Source organism: Danio rerio, chromosome 5 (genome assembly GCF_049306965.1).
Source record: "Danio rerio strain Tuebingen ecotype United States chromosome 5, GRCz12tu, whole genome shotgun sequence".
In the NCBI taxonomy this organism is placed as follows: Eukaryota; Metazoa; Chordata; class Actinopteri; order Cypriniformes; family Danionidae; genus Danio; species Danio rerio.
The window spans coordinates 42,964,120-42,976,349 of record NC_133180.1 but is presented as its reverse complement, the minus strand read 5'-3'; the positions used below and the strand labels follow the sequence as shown (position 1 = coordinate 42,976,349).

Sequence of the window (12,230 nt, the reverse complement as noted above, 5' to 3'; positions counted from 1 at the left end):
CTATGACATATCAATTTGGGTGTACTAGTTTTTAAACCGTTATCATAAGTTATTTTGTTAGAGAAGCTCCAGATTTGGCTTCATTACTGACTAATCTAACGTATATCCACAAATATAATATAGCGTCCTATTTAAAATATGAATTTAAAAGAGAGATTTGCGAGGGGTGTACTTATATATGCTGAGCCCTGTAACACACACTTACGGTTTCTGTGAGTTGCTCTTTGTTCTGTATTGTGTAGCAAAATGATATGAAATTGTATAATATTTATATCAAATAATATAAGTATTGCGACAGTGCAATACATTGATACATTGGCAACATTTACAGTCGCAAGCGACTTCTTTACTGGTATAACATTGTTCCTTCAAGAATTAGAAGTATTATTGTCAACCTGTAAAAACCTTTATTTTTACAGTAATAGTTAAGTCATCAAACCTATGCATAAAATATGTACAATTTAATGTGAATGTGGAGTAAAGATTTTAAGAATTACAAGATCTTAATAGAATTTTTAGTGATTCAGAGAAGTGTGTGACGCAGGGGTGTCCAAACCCAGTCTTAAAGGGCCAGTGTCATGCAGATTATATCTCCAACTTGCCTCAACACACCTGCAAGATATTTCTAGAAAGCCTTGTAAGAGCTTGATTAGCTAGTCCTCACAGGTGTCAAACTCAGATCCAAAAGGGCCGCAGCTCTGCACAGTTTAGTTCCAACCCTAATTAAACACACCTGATCAAACTAATTGAGTCCTTCAGGCTTGTTTGAAACCTACAGGTAAGTGTGTTGGAGCAGGGTTGGAACTAAACTGTGCAGGGCTTCGGCCCTCCAGGAATTGAGTTTGACACCACTGCTAGTCCTGGTGTGTCTGATTGGGGTTGGAACTAAACTTTGCAGGACACTCCTGGTAGAAAGTACGTTTTATTTATTTATTTTTTATTTTTTGCAGACTGCAGAATCCTTTGAATGAACATTTTAGATTTTTTTAATTATTTTAAACTTTTGTAACATTAATCATGCCTTTACCTAATTTGCTGATCTATTAATGCATCCTTGCTGAAATAAATTATTTGGGGGGAAAAAAAACCTAAATATTCAAATAGTAGTATATCTGTAAAATGAATCCCTGCCAGTTTTTATGGCCATTTTCCCCATTGTATGCTAAAATTGAGATGGAGCTCAGGTTTGTAATATTATCTCTGTTCCTCTCTTTGGTCTCCATTCTCTTACTGCCCTGCTGTGTGTATAAAATGGCTAGATCATAGCGACACACAGTCCTCTTTTCAAAGCATAATGCATTTTCTTCTTTCTTTTCTCTATATAGGGGACACTCCACAAAGGATGAGATCTGCTCAGTATCCAACCCCTGCGGAATTGGATGCTTATGCTAAAAAGGTTGCCAACAATCCACTCACCATTAAGATCTTCCCCAACAGCGTTAAGGTCCCTCAGCGAAACCACATTCGTCGAACAGTCAACGGATTAGACACTGCTGGCCCCCGATACAGTCCCTACCCCTCTTCTCAGGCCACTGCCAAGACTGGTCTCCTTGCCATCGTCAAAGTGCCCCTGGTCAAGGGCGTCATCAAGGACTTTGACGGCACACGGGCACGTCTGCACCCGGAGGTGATAATGAATGCCACCGGCGGCCCTTATGCAGCCACCTCGGCCAGCACTTTAAACCTGCACCACCCATCACAGGCTCCATCCAGAGCATCCCAGAATCCGCAGGGGCTTCCTCCACACCCTCAGAATCTCCAGACTTTGCAGCAGCAACAGCCTGGACCTCCACATCAAGGACTCGGACACAGACCTTCCTCCTCCATACCACCACAACACCAGGGCCTTCCGAGGCCTCAGACTCTTTGCCATGCAGCTTCTTTAGGCCACCCTAGCACCCACCCACCTTCTGCCATCCTGCTTCCTCAGCAGCATCTACAGAACCCCCCTGCCAGCCTGCAGGTGGGGGCTCGGAAGTTACCGGTTGCAGACGCCCCTCCTAACGTGACTGTTTCTACCTCAACCATTCCATTGTCCATGGCTGGAGGGCTCCATCAGGGCCGGCAGGCAGACTTAAACAGCATAGTGCATCAGATAAGCCAGTTCTGCCAAGCTAGGGCTCAGGGTGCCGGTGCAACATCGATGTGTGAAGGGCAGATTGCCAACCCCAGTCCCATTAGCCGAAATCTGCTAATCAACGCAAGTTCTCGAGTGTCGGTGCATGCAGGAAACCCTAATGCACTTGCTCCCGGGCTCATGCACCCATCCTTTGCTATTGGCCCTCCTGATAAAATGACTGCTTCTGCGCCAGTGAGTGCAGCACCTCCACATAACATAGGCGCAATGAACCACATGTATCACAGTGATCTGAAACAACAGCACCTACAGCATCAAAGCCATCAACTGCAGCGAAACCCTCAGCATCCGCACATGAGGTCCTGGACACAGCATCAGCTCCCACACCTTCAGCACATCTCAGAAGGTGGCGGACACCCCTGCAAACCCCCTGGTCATGACCCTGGCCTCTCCTGCAAGGGCATTACCTATCCCCCAGAGATGAGCATGGGGCAGCCTTATGCCATGAAGCCCTCCAGCCCTTCACCGCCACTTGTCAACAACAACAGCAGCAATGCTATGCCTCCAGGCGCGGTGACGCACTACACTAATGGGCAGTACTACCACCAGCCACCAGTTTGGGGCAGTATTCTTCCCACACCCAACAGCGATAGCTCCGGATCACAGGACCTCCCGGTGTCCTTCCACGGCACTGGCACGGGCAATACCAACCCCACCCCGGGGATGGACTGCGGCCCCACGGGAGGAGCGGCCCATTACCGATTAGTAGGGGGTGCCTTAATAGGGCAGACTAATCTGATACAAACGGCAGATTGCATGGGAGGGGACTTCCAGACGCCCTGCTTCCGAGATCAGAATCTCATCCTGATGGGGAAGATGCACAGGCCACCCCCTATGGGCCGAGTTTTGGTCCCCCCCTCCGAGACGCAAGGCCAGCACCCAGGGTACAGATAAGCTTCAGCCCACAAGCCTCAGACACAGTCTCTCCTCAGTGAAGTCAGCCACACACACATGCGTGTCCTCGACATCTTCTGTTAGTCTTAATGAAATTACGAGAGGAACTTAATGAGCTCAAAACCTCAAGGATGATTGTTGATGAAAACAAAGGAAAAAAAAAAACAAGATTACAACCGTGTCGAATGAAGAGCAGTGTTTTGTGCTATTAATCTTGCAAGTGATCAATTTTTTTCTTTAAACAAGTGCTTTTTTTAAGGCACTAAAGGGAATTTTGTTTCATTTCTTGTGTCTTGTCTGTCTCCTACTACCCGGATCTCAAGTGCTCCTGGGTTATTTATGAACATCTTTCTTGTGTTAGCTCTTTCTTTATGAAAAGTGTCTTGTGAAGTAGATCGCTTTCAAGCTGAGGGCACCCAAGCCTTCTGTGCATTGGACGACCAACTTGCTTTCATTTGAGAGGTCTTTGTTTCAAGCCAGCCTTATAACATCAAGATGGCTGACAGGCTGCGAGCACTTCCCTCTTCAGCATGACACGTTCTTTGTCCTTTCTTTCTTTTTTCAATGTCTGAACTATGCGGGAATATGCCAATCACTGGTCCCTTCAGACTGTTCCTAGGTGAAAGCTCTTTTCATGTGTTCCCTTTGCACAGGGCACTTGTGTTTCTATATTTTTAGAAATGAAAAGGATTTGCTATGGGCTTTACGGATTTGGTTTGAAACAGGAACTGCTTTAGGCTTGTGAAAGTCATCACTTAGTTTTGCTGGACGCATTGCGACTGGCAGGAGTCTTAAAAGACCGCATCCATATACCACGCCTCTTTTAGTGATGCAACCAATCAGGTGTCGTTTTGCATTTTGAGTCACTACTGTGAGTGAAGTTTGAATTATGATTGTGAAAGATGACGTCTTTCCTCAATAAAGCTCTTAAGGCCGGAGGAGAGTTTTAATGTTAAAGCTGTGTACTTTTTCCTTTTACCTGATCATTATACTCCCTTTTTTCTTAACATATGAGAAAATACTACTTGAATTGTATAGATGAGTTGTGCCGTTTCACATGGGTCGTATGTGGTATAGCTGTACGTGGGTTTGCAGGACTAAACATACTACTGAAGGTGGTGTCTGTAGGCTTGTTACTAATATTATAATGTAGAAACTAACTATGTACCAAATCGAGGGTTTCTGATCCTGCTTTTTCGAATTCATCCTTTATATTAATAATGTAAAGTAGGAGTTGCTACTGATTCTTTTGTGGAGTGTGCTTGAATTGACCAAATTGATCACTTGCAAGATCATTTGTGGTTAAATTAAGGAGGACTTTTTAAAGGAGGAAAAGTCAAAAAGGTGAAACAGCAGGTGAATTGCTTATTTTATTGTACACTGGCTTATCTACTGTACTGCTGTCATTTTAAAGAAGTGTAATAACTGTGTTTGAATGCGGCTGCATATGGATATGGACTTGGCGTGGATGAGCGAATGTGTGTGTATGTGTGCGTGCTGGTGGGTCAGTGTCTCTGGACTCACTGTTGGTTTGCCTCCCCTTAACAGCCCTCATGAAGCCTTAAGTATTTGGTCCTTGGACTTTCCTTTGACAACAAGCATGATTATTATAAAGGTATAATGAATTCTGATTTTGACAAATAGACTACAAAGGAACAGCATTTTTCCTTGTTTATTTTTATTAACTCGAGCTTTTGTTGAATAGAAAAGCAATTCTTTAGAATTACTTTATAATGTAAACGGAGAAATAAAGAATATTTTATCGTCATTATGTTTTATAGCTGTGTGTAGTTTTGGGCTGTAACAAAGTCTTTTTATTCCATGTTTTAAAGCTTCAGTTTTGCAATTTGTGCTATTTATAATTCTGAACTAGATTTTTTCCTCATTATTTAAATCTTTTTTTTTTTTCATTTTGCAATTGCTGTGAACTGGAGGAAGCTTCTAGTAGCCTTTCTCATATCTGTCACTCTGTGGCTGTCGATTGAATGAGTGGGAAGAATCTGAAGAATGCGAGAGTTGTGCTACTCTTTTTTTGTAATATTGTAATAATAAAATAAAGTTCTAATTTATGCTTTCAAGAGTGACTCTGTTTCAGTGATTGCTTAAAAGCTGTTTTTGATTTCATACTTATCCTGCCAAACCTTACCATAATCTACATTTAATAAATTTCCTCAAACATTGTTTCAGGTAGGATGACATGACTGTGTATAAAGCTGTTGGAGAAAATACCTGGTCATACCAACCTTAAAGGGCACCTATGATGAAACAGAACTGAACAGAACTGTGTGTAGGTATAATGTGTCCACAGGCATATTGAGGTGATATAAAGACAATAAGTCTCTTTGTTTTAATTTCCTGATGTTAAAATTGGATCCAAATCCCTCCCATTTTTAGGCCCTACGCAACATGATGTAGGAGTGCGGTTTCCCCGCCCGAACGTAGAATCATCTCAACAGGACGTGCGCAAAGCAACTGGGATAAAATGATCTGTTGAGCTCGCTGTGATCATCAGTCATCATTAAATGTGACCAGGAATGAGTTTTACAAGTTTAAAACGTTTTTAAAACAGTGCATGTTGTCATGAATTACATCGATTTTACCGTCTTAACTTTATCATCCCAGCTGCATGTCAGTACAATTATAAAGGAAGACGCTTCAATCCTCACTTGTGGAGGTTAAATCACGTTTATTTTGTACATTAAAATAACCATACAGCAGTGGATATTAATGTGTACTCTTGTCACCAGGGCCGGATTAACCAATGGGCCTTATGGGCACAGGCCCAGGGGCCCGTGCGCACTAGGGGCCCCTGCGAGGGGGGAGAAAAAAAGACAATTTCGGAGTGTCTTTTTAGGCTAATTGCAAATAGCGCATCCAGTTGGACTAAGCTATTCAGGGTTTACGCCTGTCGATGCCTGATTGATAGAGACAAGATGAGTAAAGAGCACTGTTATAATACAGCCGCAGTGGCGCACCTTGTAAGGCACACAGCACCAACTTTTGACGCGATTACACATAACATCGGTTCGAATCCACCATCAGTTGAACTCGTGCTACTTTTTTTTCTCCCCATTACATATCAGATTGGAAATATATTTATTTTTAACAGGAAAGAAACATTTTTTAAAAATAATGCAAATGTGATATAAAGTCACAAGTGTCTCGTGGGTATTTAATAATGTTTAGCCTTATTATACGCGCCTGCCGCGCCTCCCTCTCTTCAAAAACTCTATTGCTCAGACAACTGTATTTCCTCTGAGCAAAAAAATCGCGATCACATATTAATATTATTATTATATTTAAATTGCCTTTCTTTCTTTAACTAAACAGAATGCTGTAATTGGTCAAGCGCGGAAACGTCAGTTTTGTAATAACCCGCACTAAACTGAGCGGACTTTATCTGTCATAGATCAAAAATGAGTGGACAAGTGGATTTAGCAAACGCGAGAGAAAGAGGAGAGGAGGCATCTTTATTGAGGCATTTTCCATACACACCTTCTTTAAACAGACCCGTGATCAGGAGAATGAGGGTACAGAAGAAGACGTTAACTTTAAAAGATGAGAAGCTAGCATTAACCAGGCGGAGGAGGCTAACGGCAGCGCAGCGCGGACTGGATTCATCGTGTGAGAGACAGACAGAAAGGGAGAGAGAGAGGGAGAGAGAGAGAAAGGCCAAGAAGAGGAGAGAGAGGGGAGAGAAGAGGTATAGTGTCTGTGATTTCGGATACTTTTAGGTTTATAATCAAGTTTTCATCACGAGAAGAGTAGAGAAAATACAGGGAGAGGAGAGAGAGAGAGTAAATCAGTGTTTGTATTATGAAAGACTCAGATTCATAGAACTCAGATTCATAGAACTGGATTGGAGAAGCATTGTGCGTTATATGCCATGGCAATAATATGCTTTATAAGTTTTTAAAAGCAATACACTAAAATACCCTTAAAAAAAAAAAAAAAATATATATATATATATATATATATGTAGTTTTATTTGTATTTCTATTTAATGCTTTGAAAAATAATTTAAATCTTTGCAGACTATAAATACATATGTACTATATATCATTTATTTAAATATGTGGGCAACAAATTATAGATTAATTTTATTTAAAAATTATTATATTATTCTTATTTTTTAAATTCAACTATTGGGGTGCGGCCAGGTAGGGGGCCCTACAATACAATGTGCCCAGGGGCCCCTGAGTTCTTAATCCGGGCCTGCTTGTCACATTTGCTGTGCAAAAACAGTCCGAAGTTAAACATGTGCACTGTGAAGGTCTGTCTGTGTGAACTTTGTAGCAACATTGTGTGCACTCATTGTTGCAAAAAGGCTTGAATAACTTCCACAACAAATACATCAAATAATCATTGGGAAAGTTTTTACTGTAGTATTTCTCACAAATCTTACGTGAGATCTGCTTCCTTTATGTTTGTCACTGTGCTGTTTATTTGACGCAGCCGAGGGGCAGATTTAGGCATACTCTGTCAGGCACGTGGGTACGGTGGGTGGAGAGACCTAGCATTGTAGGCACAGGCCACAAAAACAGCTACAGTGTGTTCAGAGAAGAAAATTCCAATATTCAGAAAGATATAATAAATAATCTGATGGCTGTTTTGAGCTGAAACTTTACAGACACATTCTGGAGACACAAAAGACTTATCTTAAATATTTTTTTAAAAGGGGTAAAATAGGTGACCTAAATAGTTTTTTTTTTTTTTTTTTTGTGGTGATGAAAGAATGTGGTTTAATATTGTTGAGCAAAACTGCAAAACTGTTCACTTTTACAGGCTCTAATTTAGGTTAAGCAAACCAACTAAACAATTGCTGCTGTCTAAACAACTAAAGAACTGCCTCTGCAAATTGTATTTTTTAAACTGTAACGTTGAAATGGCGGTTTATTCCACTGTGGTGACACCTGATAAATCAGCGACTAAGCCAAAGGAAAGTGGAGATATACAGATAAGGTGCTAGTGTGTTTTTGGATGTTAAGTTTTTTAAAGAGCTTTTCCAAAATATCTGTGGTGACAGGTGATGTGGAATTATGTTTTTGAAAACTTAGAATTGGAGGACTTAACAAATCTCTGTAATTATTTTGCTGTGTTTTTTGGAAATTTGTTTGGCCACTCAAGTCATCCTACTAACTTTTAGAAAAGACATTATAAACAATGTCACTTCCGGACACCTTTTTGCTATTTTCTTGTAGCTTTTTGTGCTTTTAAGAAAATTTTGGAGCAAACAGAGCTTCTTTGGCTTTACCCATTGAGATGATTGACTGAGTGAGTTTGACTTGTGTGTTTCCATAGGCCTGTCAAACAGTAGGTCATGGTTGAGCAGTTTTCCTGTTCCTGGTCACCCAGAATAAATATCAAAGGGAAATGTTTCGCAAATCCATTCATAGTGGTGCCAGAACAGGGCCTGGTTTAGGCCTAAACTGTTTATTGTTTTTTATTATTATTGAGTTGTATTAAACGAAACACAATTTAAATATTTACTAAAAGGAAATACAAAAAAAATGCTTTGAAATGAATATTAATTGAGATCAATTTTATTTGCATCATTATTCACATCGTTTACAACATCTAAACAGGCTACACATCGCTTAAATCACTGAGTAAACAATACCTTTTTAGAAGAAGGACATTTGTGGACCTGTAAGGTGAATCGGTTTTTATTCAAGTCAGGCTATTAGACCGAAAATCTGATATGGGTCTCTTCCCCCTCTGTAATGTATGATGGTTGCTTTATTCGACGAATCTTTATATAAATTAGAGGCAGCACCGGAAGTTACACAGACAACGTTTCAGCTCTGCAGTAAACATTTTCTCCAGAAGAAAATTGGACATCCATCCTCCATCTCTCAACTTAATAAACGCTGCCCCATTGGCCAGGGAAACAAATTCGAAGGACACCTTGTAGACTCCTTCAGTAAAGTGGAAATAGCAGTAGTTAATGTGGATTCATCATGTCGTAGCTTATTTGGATCGTCGTGCCGAGTTACAGTAGTCTCTGTTGTGCCACATCTGTTTGAACCATGCACGACCACAAGATGGCGACATACACAAACAGACGCACGTCGACCATATGAAGCTTTTACTTGTTCCTCACAAACTGCATAATATATTATTCATTATATGTAAACAGTGTATGTATGTATAACACGTTATATCGATGCATAAAGCAACGGAAGTCTACCACCAACGTTTAAGCTTTCTACATTGTGCATGTGAGTAGCTATTTCTGAATTGTTCAAGGATTAAACTGGGAATAGAAACTTATAAAAACACGAAAGGCCAGAGAGATCAAATGCTATTTTTAAGGTTTGGAAAATAGGCAGTTTAAGTTATTTAGGACACTTTTATGTTTCCCTGTGTGTGTGTGTGTGTGTGTGTGTGTGTGTGTGTGTGTGTGTGTGTGTGTGTGTGTGTGTGTGTGTGTGTGATAGAGAGAGAGAGATTAAGACTTGAAAATTGTCAGTTTTTCTGGATTTTTTGGATTCATTAACGTTACTTGTTTATTAGATTCTTTCTCATTTTAAACCAAAAAAAAAAAAAACACTGTCATCATTGTAAGTTAAAACAGTGCTGTTGTGTTAACTTGGCATATGTCTAGAAACATTGCACGCATTGGTAACACTTTACAATAAGGTTCATTAGTTAATGCATTTACTAACATGAACTAATCATGAACAACACATGTACAGCATTTATTAATCATGATTGAACATTTACTAATGCATTATTAACATGCAAGGCCATGCTTGTTAACATTAGTTAATGCACCATGAGTTAACATTAACTAATAATGAACAACTGTATTTTCATTAACTAACGTTAACTAACATGAACAAATACAGTAGTAAATGTATTGTTCATTGTTTGTTCATGTTAGTAAATGCATTACTAAACATTTACTAATGAACCTTATTGTAAAGTGTGACCCACGCATTTGTTATTTCCCGACTGAAAAAAAAACACTTAAACCAGCCTAGGTTGTAGCTTGTAGCCCAGTTTTAGAGGGGTTTTGGCCATTTCCAGGTTGGGTTCGAGTATTCTAGCCTAGTCTTAGCTGGTCAGGCTGGGAGATGACAAGCTAGTACCAGCTTGACCAGCCTAGCCAGACTGGAAGCCCAGCCAAAACCAGCTATGGCCAGCTTAAAGCCGGATGGTCCAACTGATTCTAGCTGGTCATTTTCCAGCCTGACCAGCTAAGACCATGCTGGAAATGGCCAAAACCTCTCTAAAACCAGGCTGGTCGACCAGCTAAACCAGCCAACCGGCTTAGGTTGGTTAAAGCTATTTTTTAACAGGGTTTTTATTATTATTTTAACTAATGACTAAAATAACTAATAAACTTATGTAACTTTAACTTATTTTAACTTGGATAAAACAACAAATTTGTTTAGTCAAACTCATTCATTCATTTTTTTTTCGGCTTGGTCCCTTTATTAATCTTGGGTCGCCACAGTGGAAAGAACCGCTTATTTATTCAGCATATGTTTTACACAGCGGATGCCCTTCCAGCCGCAGCCCATCACTGGGAAACACCCATCCACTCTCATTTACACACATACATTACAGACAATTTAGTCTACCCAATTCATCTGAAGCACATGTCTTTGGACTGTGGGGGAAACCGGAGCACCCGGAGGAAACCCAAACAAACACGGGAAGAACATGCAAACCCCACACAGAAATGCCAACTGACCCAGCCGGGGCTTAAACCAGCGACCCTTCTTCTGTGAGGCGATCGTGCTACCCACTGCACCACCGTGACGCCTTATTTACACTCGGATATAAATAAATCATAAATCCAGAGAAAGTGAGTTTTTAGTTTTGTAAATGCTCTCTTCATTTATTCTCTCTCTCTCTCTCTCTCTCTCTCTCTCTCTCTCTCTCTCTCTATATATATATATATATATATATATATATATATATATATGTGTGTGTGTGTGTGTGTGTGTGCGTATAGGCTGTATAGACCTGTTGAAATGGAAGAAATTGCAAAACTGACTGCAGTAGAAAGCATCAGACGGAGCTGGAGGCCTCGGCGAGAGGACTGAGCTCATGTCCTTCTCTGGTTTGTGCTCTCTGCGTCCTTCTGCGCCTACTGAACGTTTGCAGGACTCCACGACTGGGCTCTGAAACCAATACACTTATTATGATTAAGAATAATAAAACAACAACACAGACACACACAAAGCATTGTTCAGGCTTTACTACCTCTCTGAACGTTAGCTGGAGAAGGGTCTTGTGTGCATTTCCCAGGATCCTCGTTAATTATTATACCCATGTTCCTGTTCCACTGGGTCCAGTTGACCTCCTCCACACTGAAAGCAAGAGGACAAGTTACAGTTCCTGCTTCACTTGTTTGTGACAGAAAACAGATCAACACAGGGTATGTGTGATTTATTATGTATTATGTTTATGTTTGCATATTAAAGGGATTCATTAATTAAAAATGAAAATGTACTCTCTAAATTCACCCTCAAGTGGTTCTAAACCTTAATGAGCTACTTTCTTCTGTTCAACACAAATGGAAACTGATAAATATTGACTTCCATAGTAGAAAAAAACAAATACTGTCAAAGTCAATGATTATAGGTCTTTTGCGTTTAACAGAAGAAAGAAAATCAAACAGGTTTGTGACCAGTGAGCAATGATGAAACAATTTTCACAAAAGTTTTGGGTGAACTATCCCTTTAATATTGTTTTTTTTTTATAGTGTACCTTCAGTTTTCATTCAGACTAAGGAGACACATTTAATATTATACTTGGTGAAAATCCTCAAATGTGAAGAGTTACACGGGTAGTTTTGGCAATGTCATTCATTCATTCATTCATTCATTTATTCATTCATTTTCCTTCAGCTTAATCCCCTTATTCATTAAGGGTCACCACAGCGGAATGAACCACCAACTTATCCAGCATATGTATTACACAGCAGATGTCCTTCTTGCTGCAACCCAGTATAGGAAAACATCCATATACACACAAAACACTCGGCCAGCTTCATTCATTCAATTCACCTACATATCGCGCATGTCTTTCGACTATGGGGGAAACCCACGCCAACACGGGAAGAACATGCAAACTCCACACAGTGGAGCTGGTGCTGTGAGGCGACAGTGCAAACCACTGAGCCACCCTGTGTCGTCTGCTAAAAATGTAATTTCTTGAATCTATTTTTTGTTTTGTAAGTTTT

General features: G+C 40.2%; 3 protein-coding genes and 1 long non-coding RNA gene across 16 annotated transcripts in view; 3 read left to right on the top strand and 1 right to left on the bottom strand.

The window, feature by feature from the left end:
• The window catches only part of fam222ba (family with sequence similarity 222 member Ba), a 97,613-nt gene extending 92,504 nt beyond the window's left edge, over window positions 1-5,109 (top strand). For 3 of the 4 annotated variants that reach the window (XM_073950543.1, XM_021476207.2, XM_021476206.2), the window contains exon 3: window positions 1,326-5,109. In XM_073950543.1, the coding sequence (XP_073806644.1) occupies window positions 1,326-3,031 (1,706 nt within the window). In that variant the 3' untranslated portion in view covers window positions 3,032-5,109. The remainder of the gene's footprint in view (window positions 1-1,325) is intronic. The other variant, NM_001126398.1, reaches the window with a different exon arrangement.
• Window positions 1-12,230, top strand: part of LOC137495624 (flotillin-2a-like) — a 204,384-nt gene that overhangs the window by 140,887 nt on the left and 51,267 nt on the right. The gene's annotated exons all lie outside the window — the stretch shown is intronic.
• trpv1 (transient receptor potential cation channel, subfamily V, member 1) overlaps window positions 1-12,230 on the bottom strand; it is a 36,854-nt gene that overhangs the window by 5,754 nt on the left and 18,870 nt on the right. Inside the window, exons 15-17 of one of the 4 annotated variants that reach the window (XM_073950551.1) lie at window positions 11,249-11,355; window positions 11,009-11,166; window positions 8,559-8,949 (exon numbers count right to left, since the gene is read on the bottom strand). In XM_073950551.1, the coding sequence (XP_073806652.1) occupies window positions 11,054-11,166; window positions 11,249-11,355 (220 nt within the window). In that variant the 3' untranslated portion in view covers window positions 8,559-8,949; window positions 11,009-11,053. 4 annotated transcript variants of the gene reach the window in all.
• Window positions 6,678-12,230, top strand: part of LOC141385579 (uncharacterized) — a 37,780-nt gene continuing 32,227 nt past the window's right edge. For 2 of the 7 annotated variants that reach the window (XR_012406275.1, XR_012406272.1), the window contains exons 1-2: window positions 6,678-6,734; window positions 10,998-11,423. This is a non-coding gene — a long non-coding RNA (uncharacterized lncRNA). Of the gene's footprint in view, window positions 6,735-8,815; window positions 9,253-9,471; window positions 10,848-10,997; window positions 11,424-11,895; window positions 12,194-12,230 lie in introns of those variants that run through there. The other 5 variants (XR_012406278.1, XR_012406276.1, XR_012406277.1 and 2 more) reach the window with 4 other exon arrangements.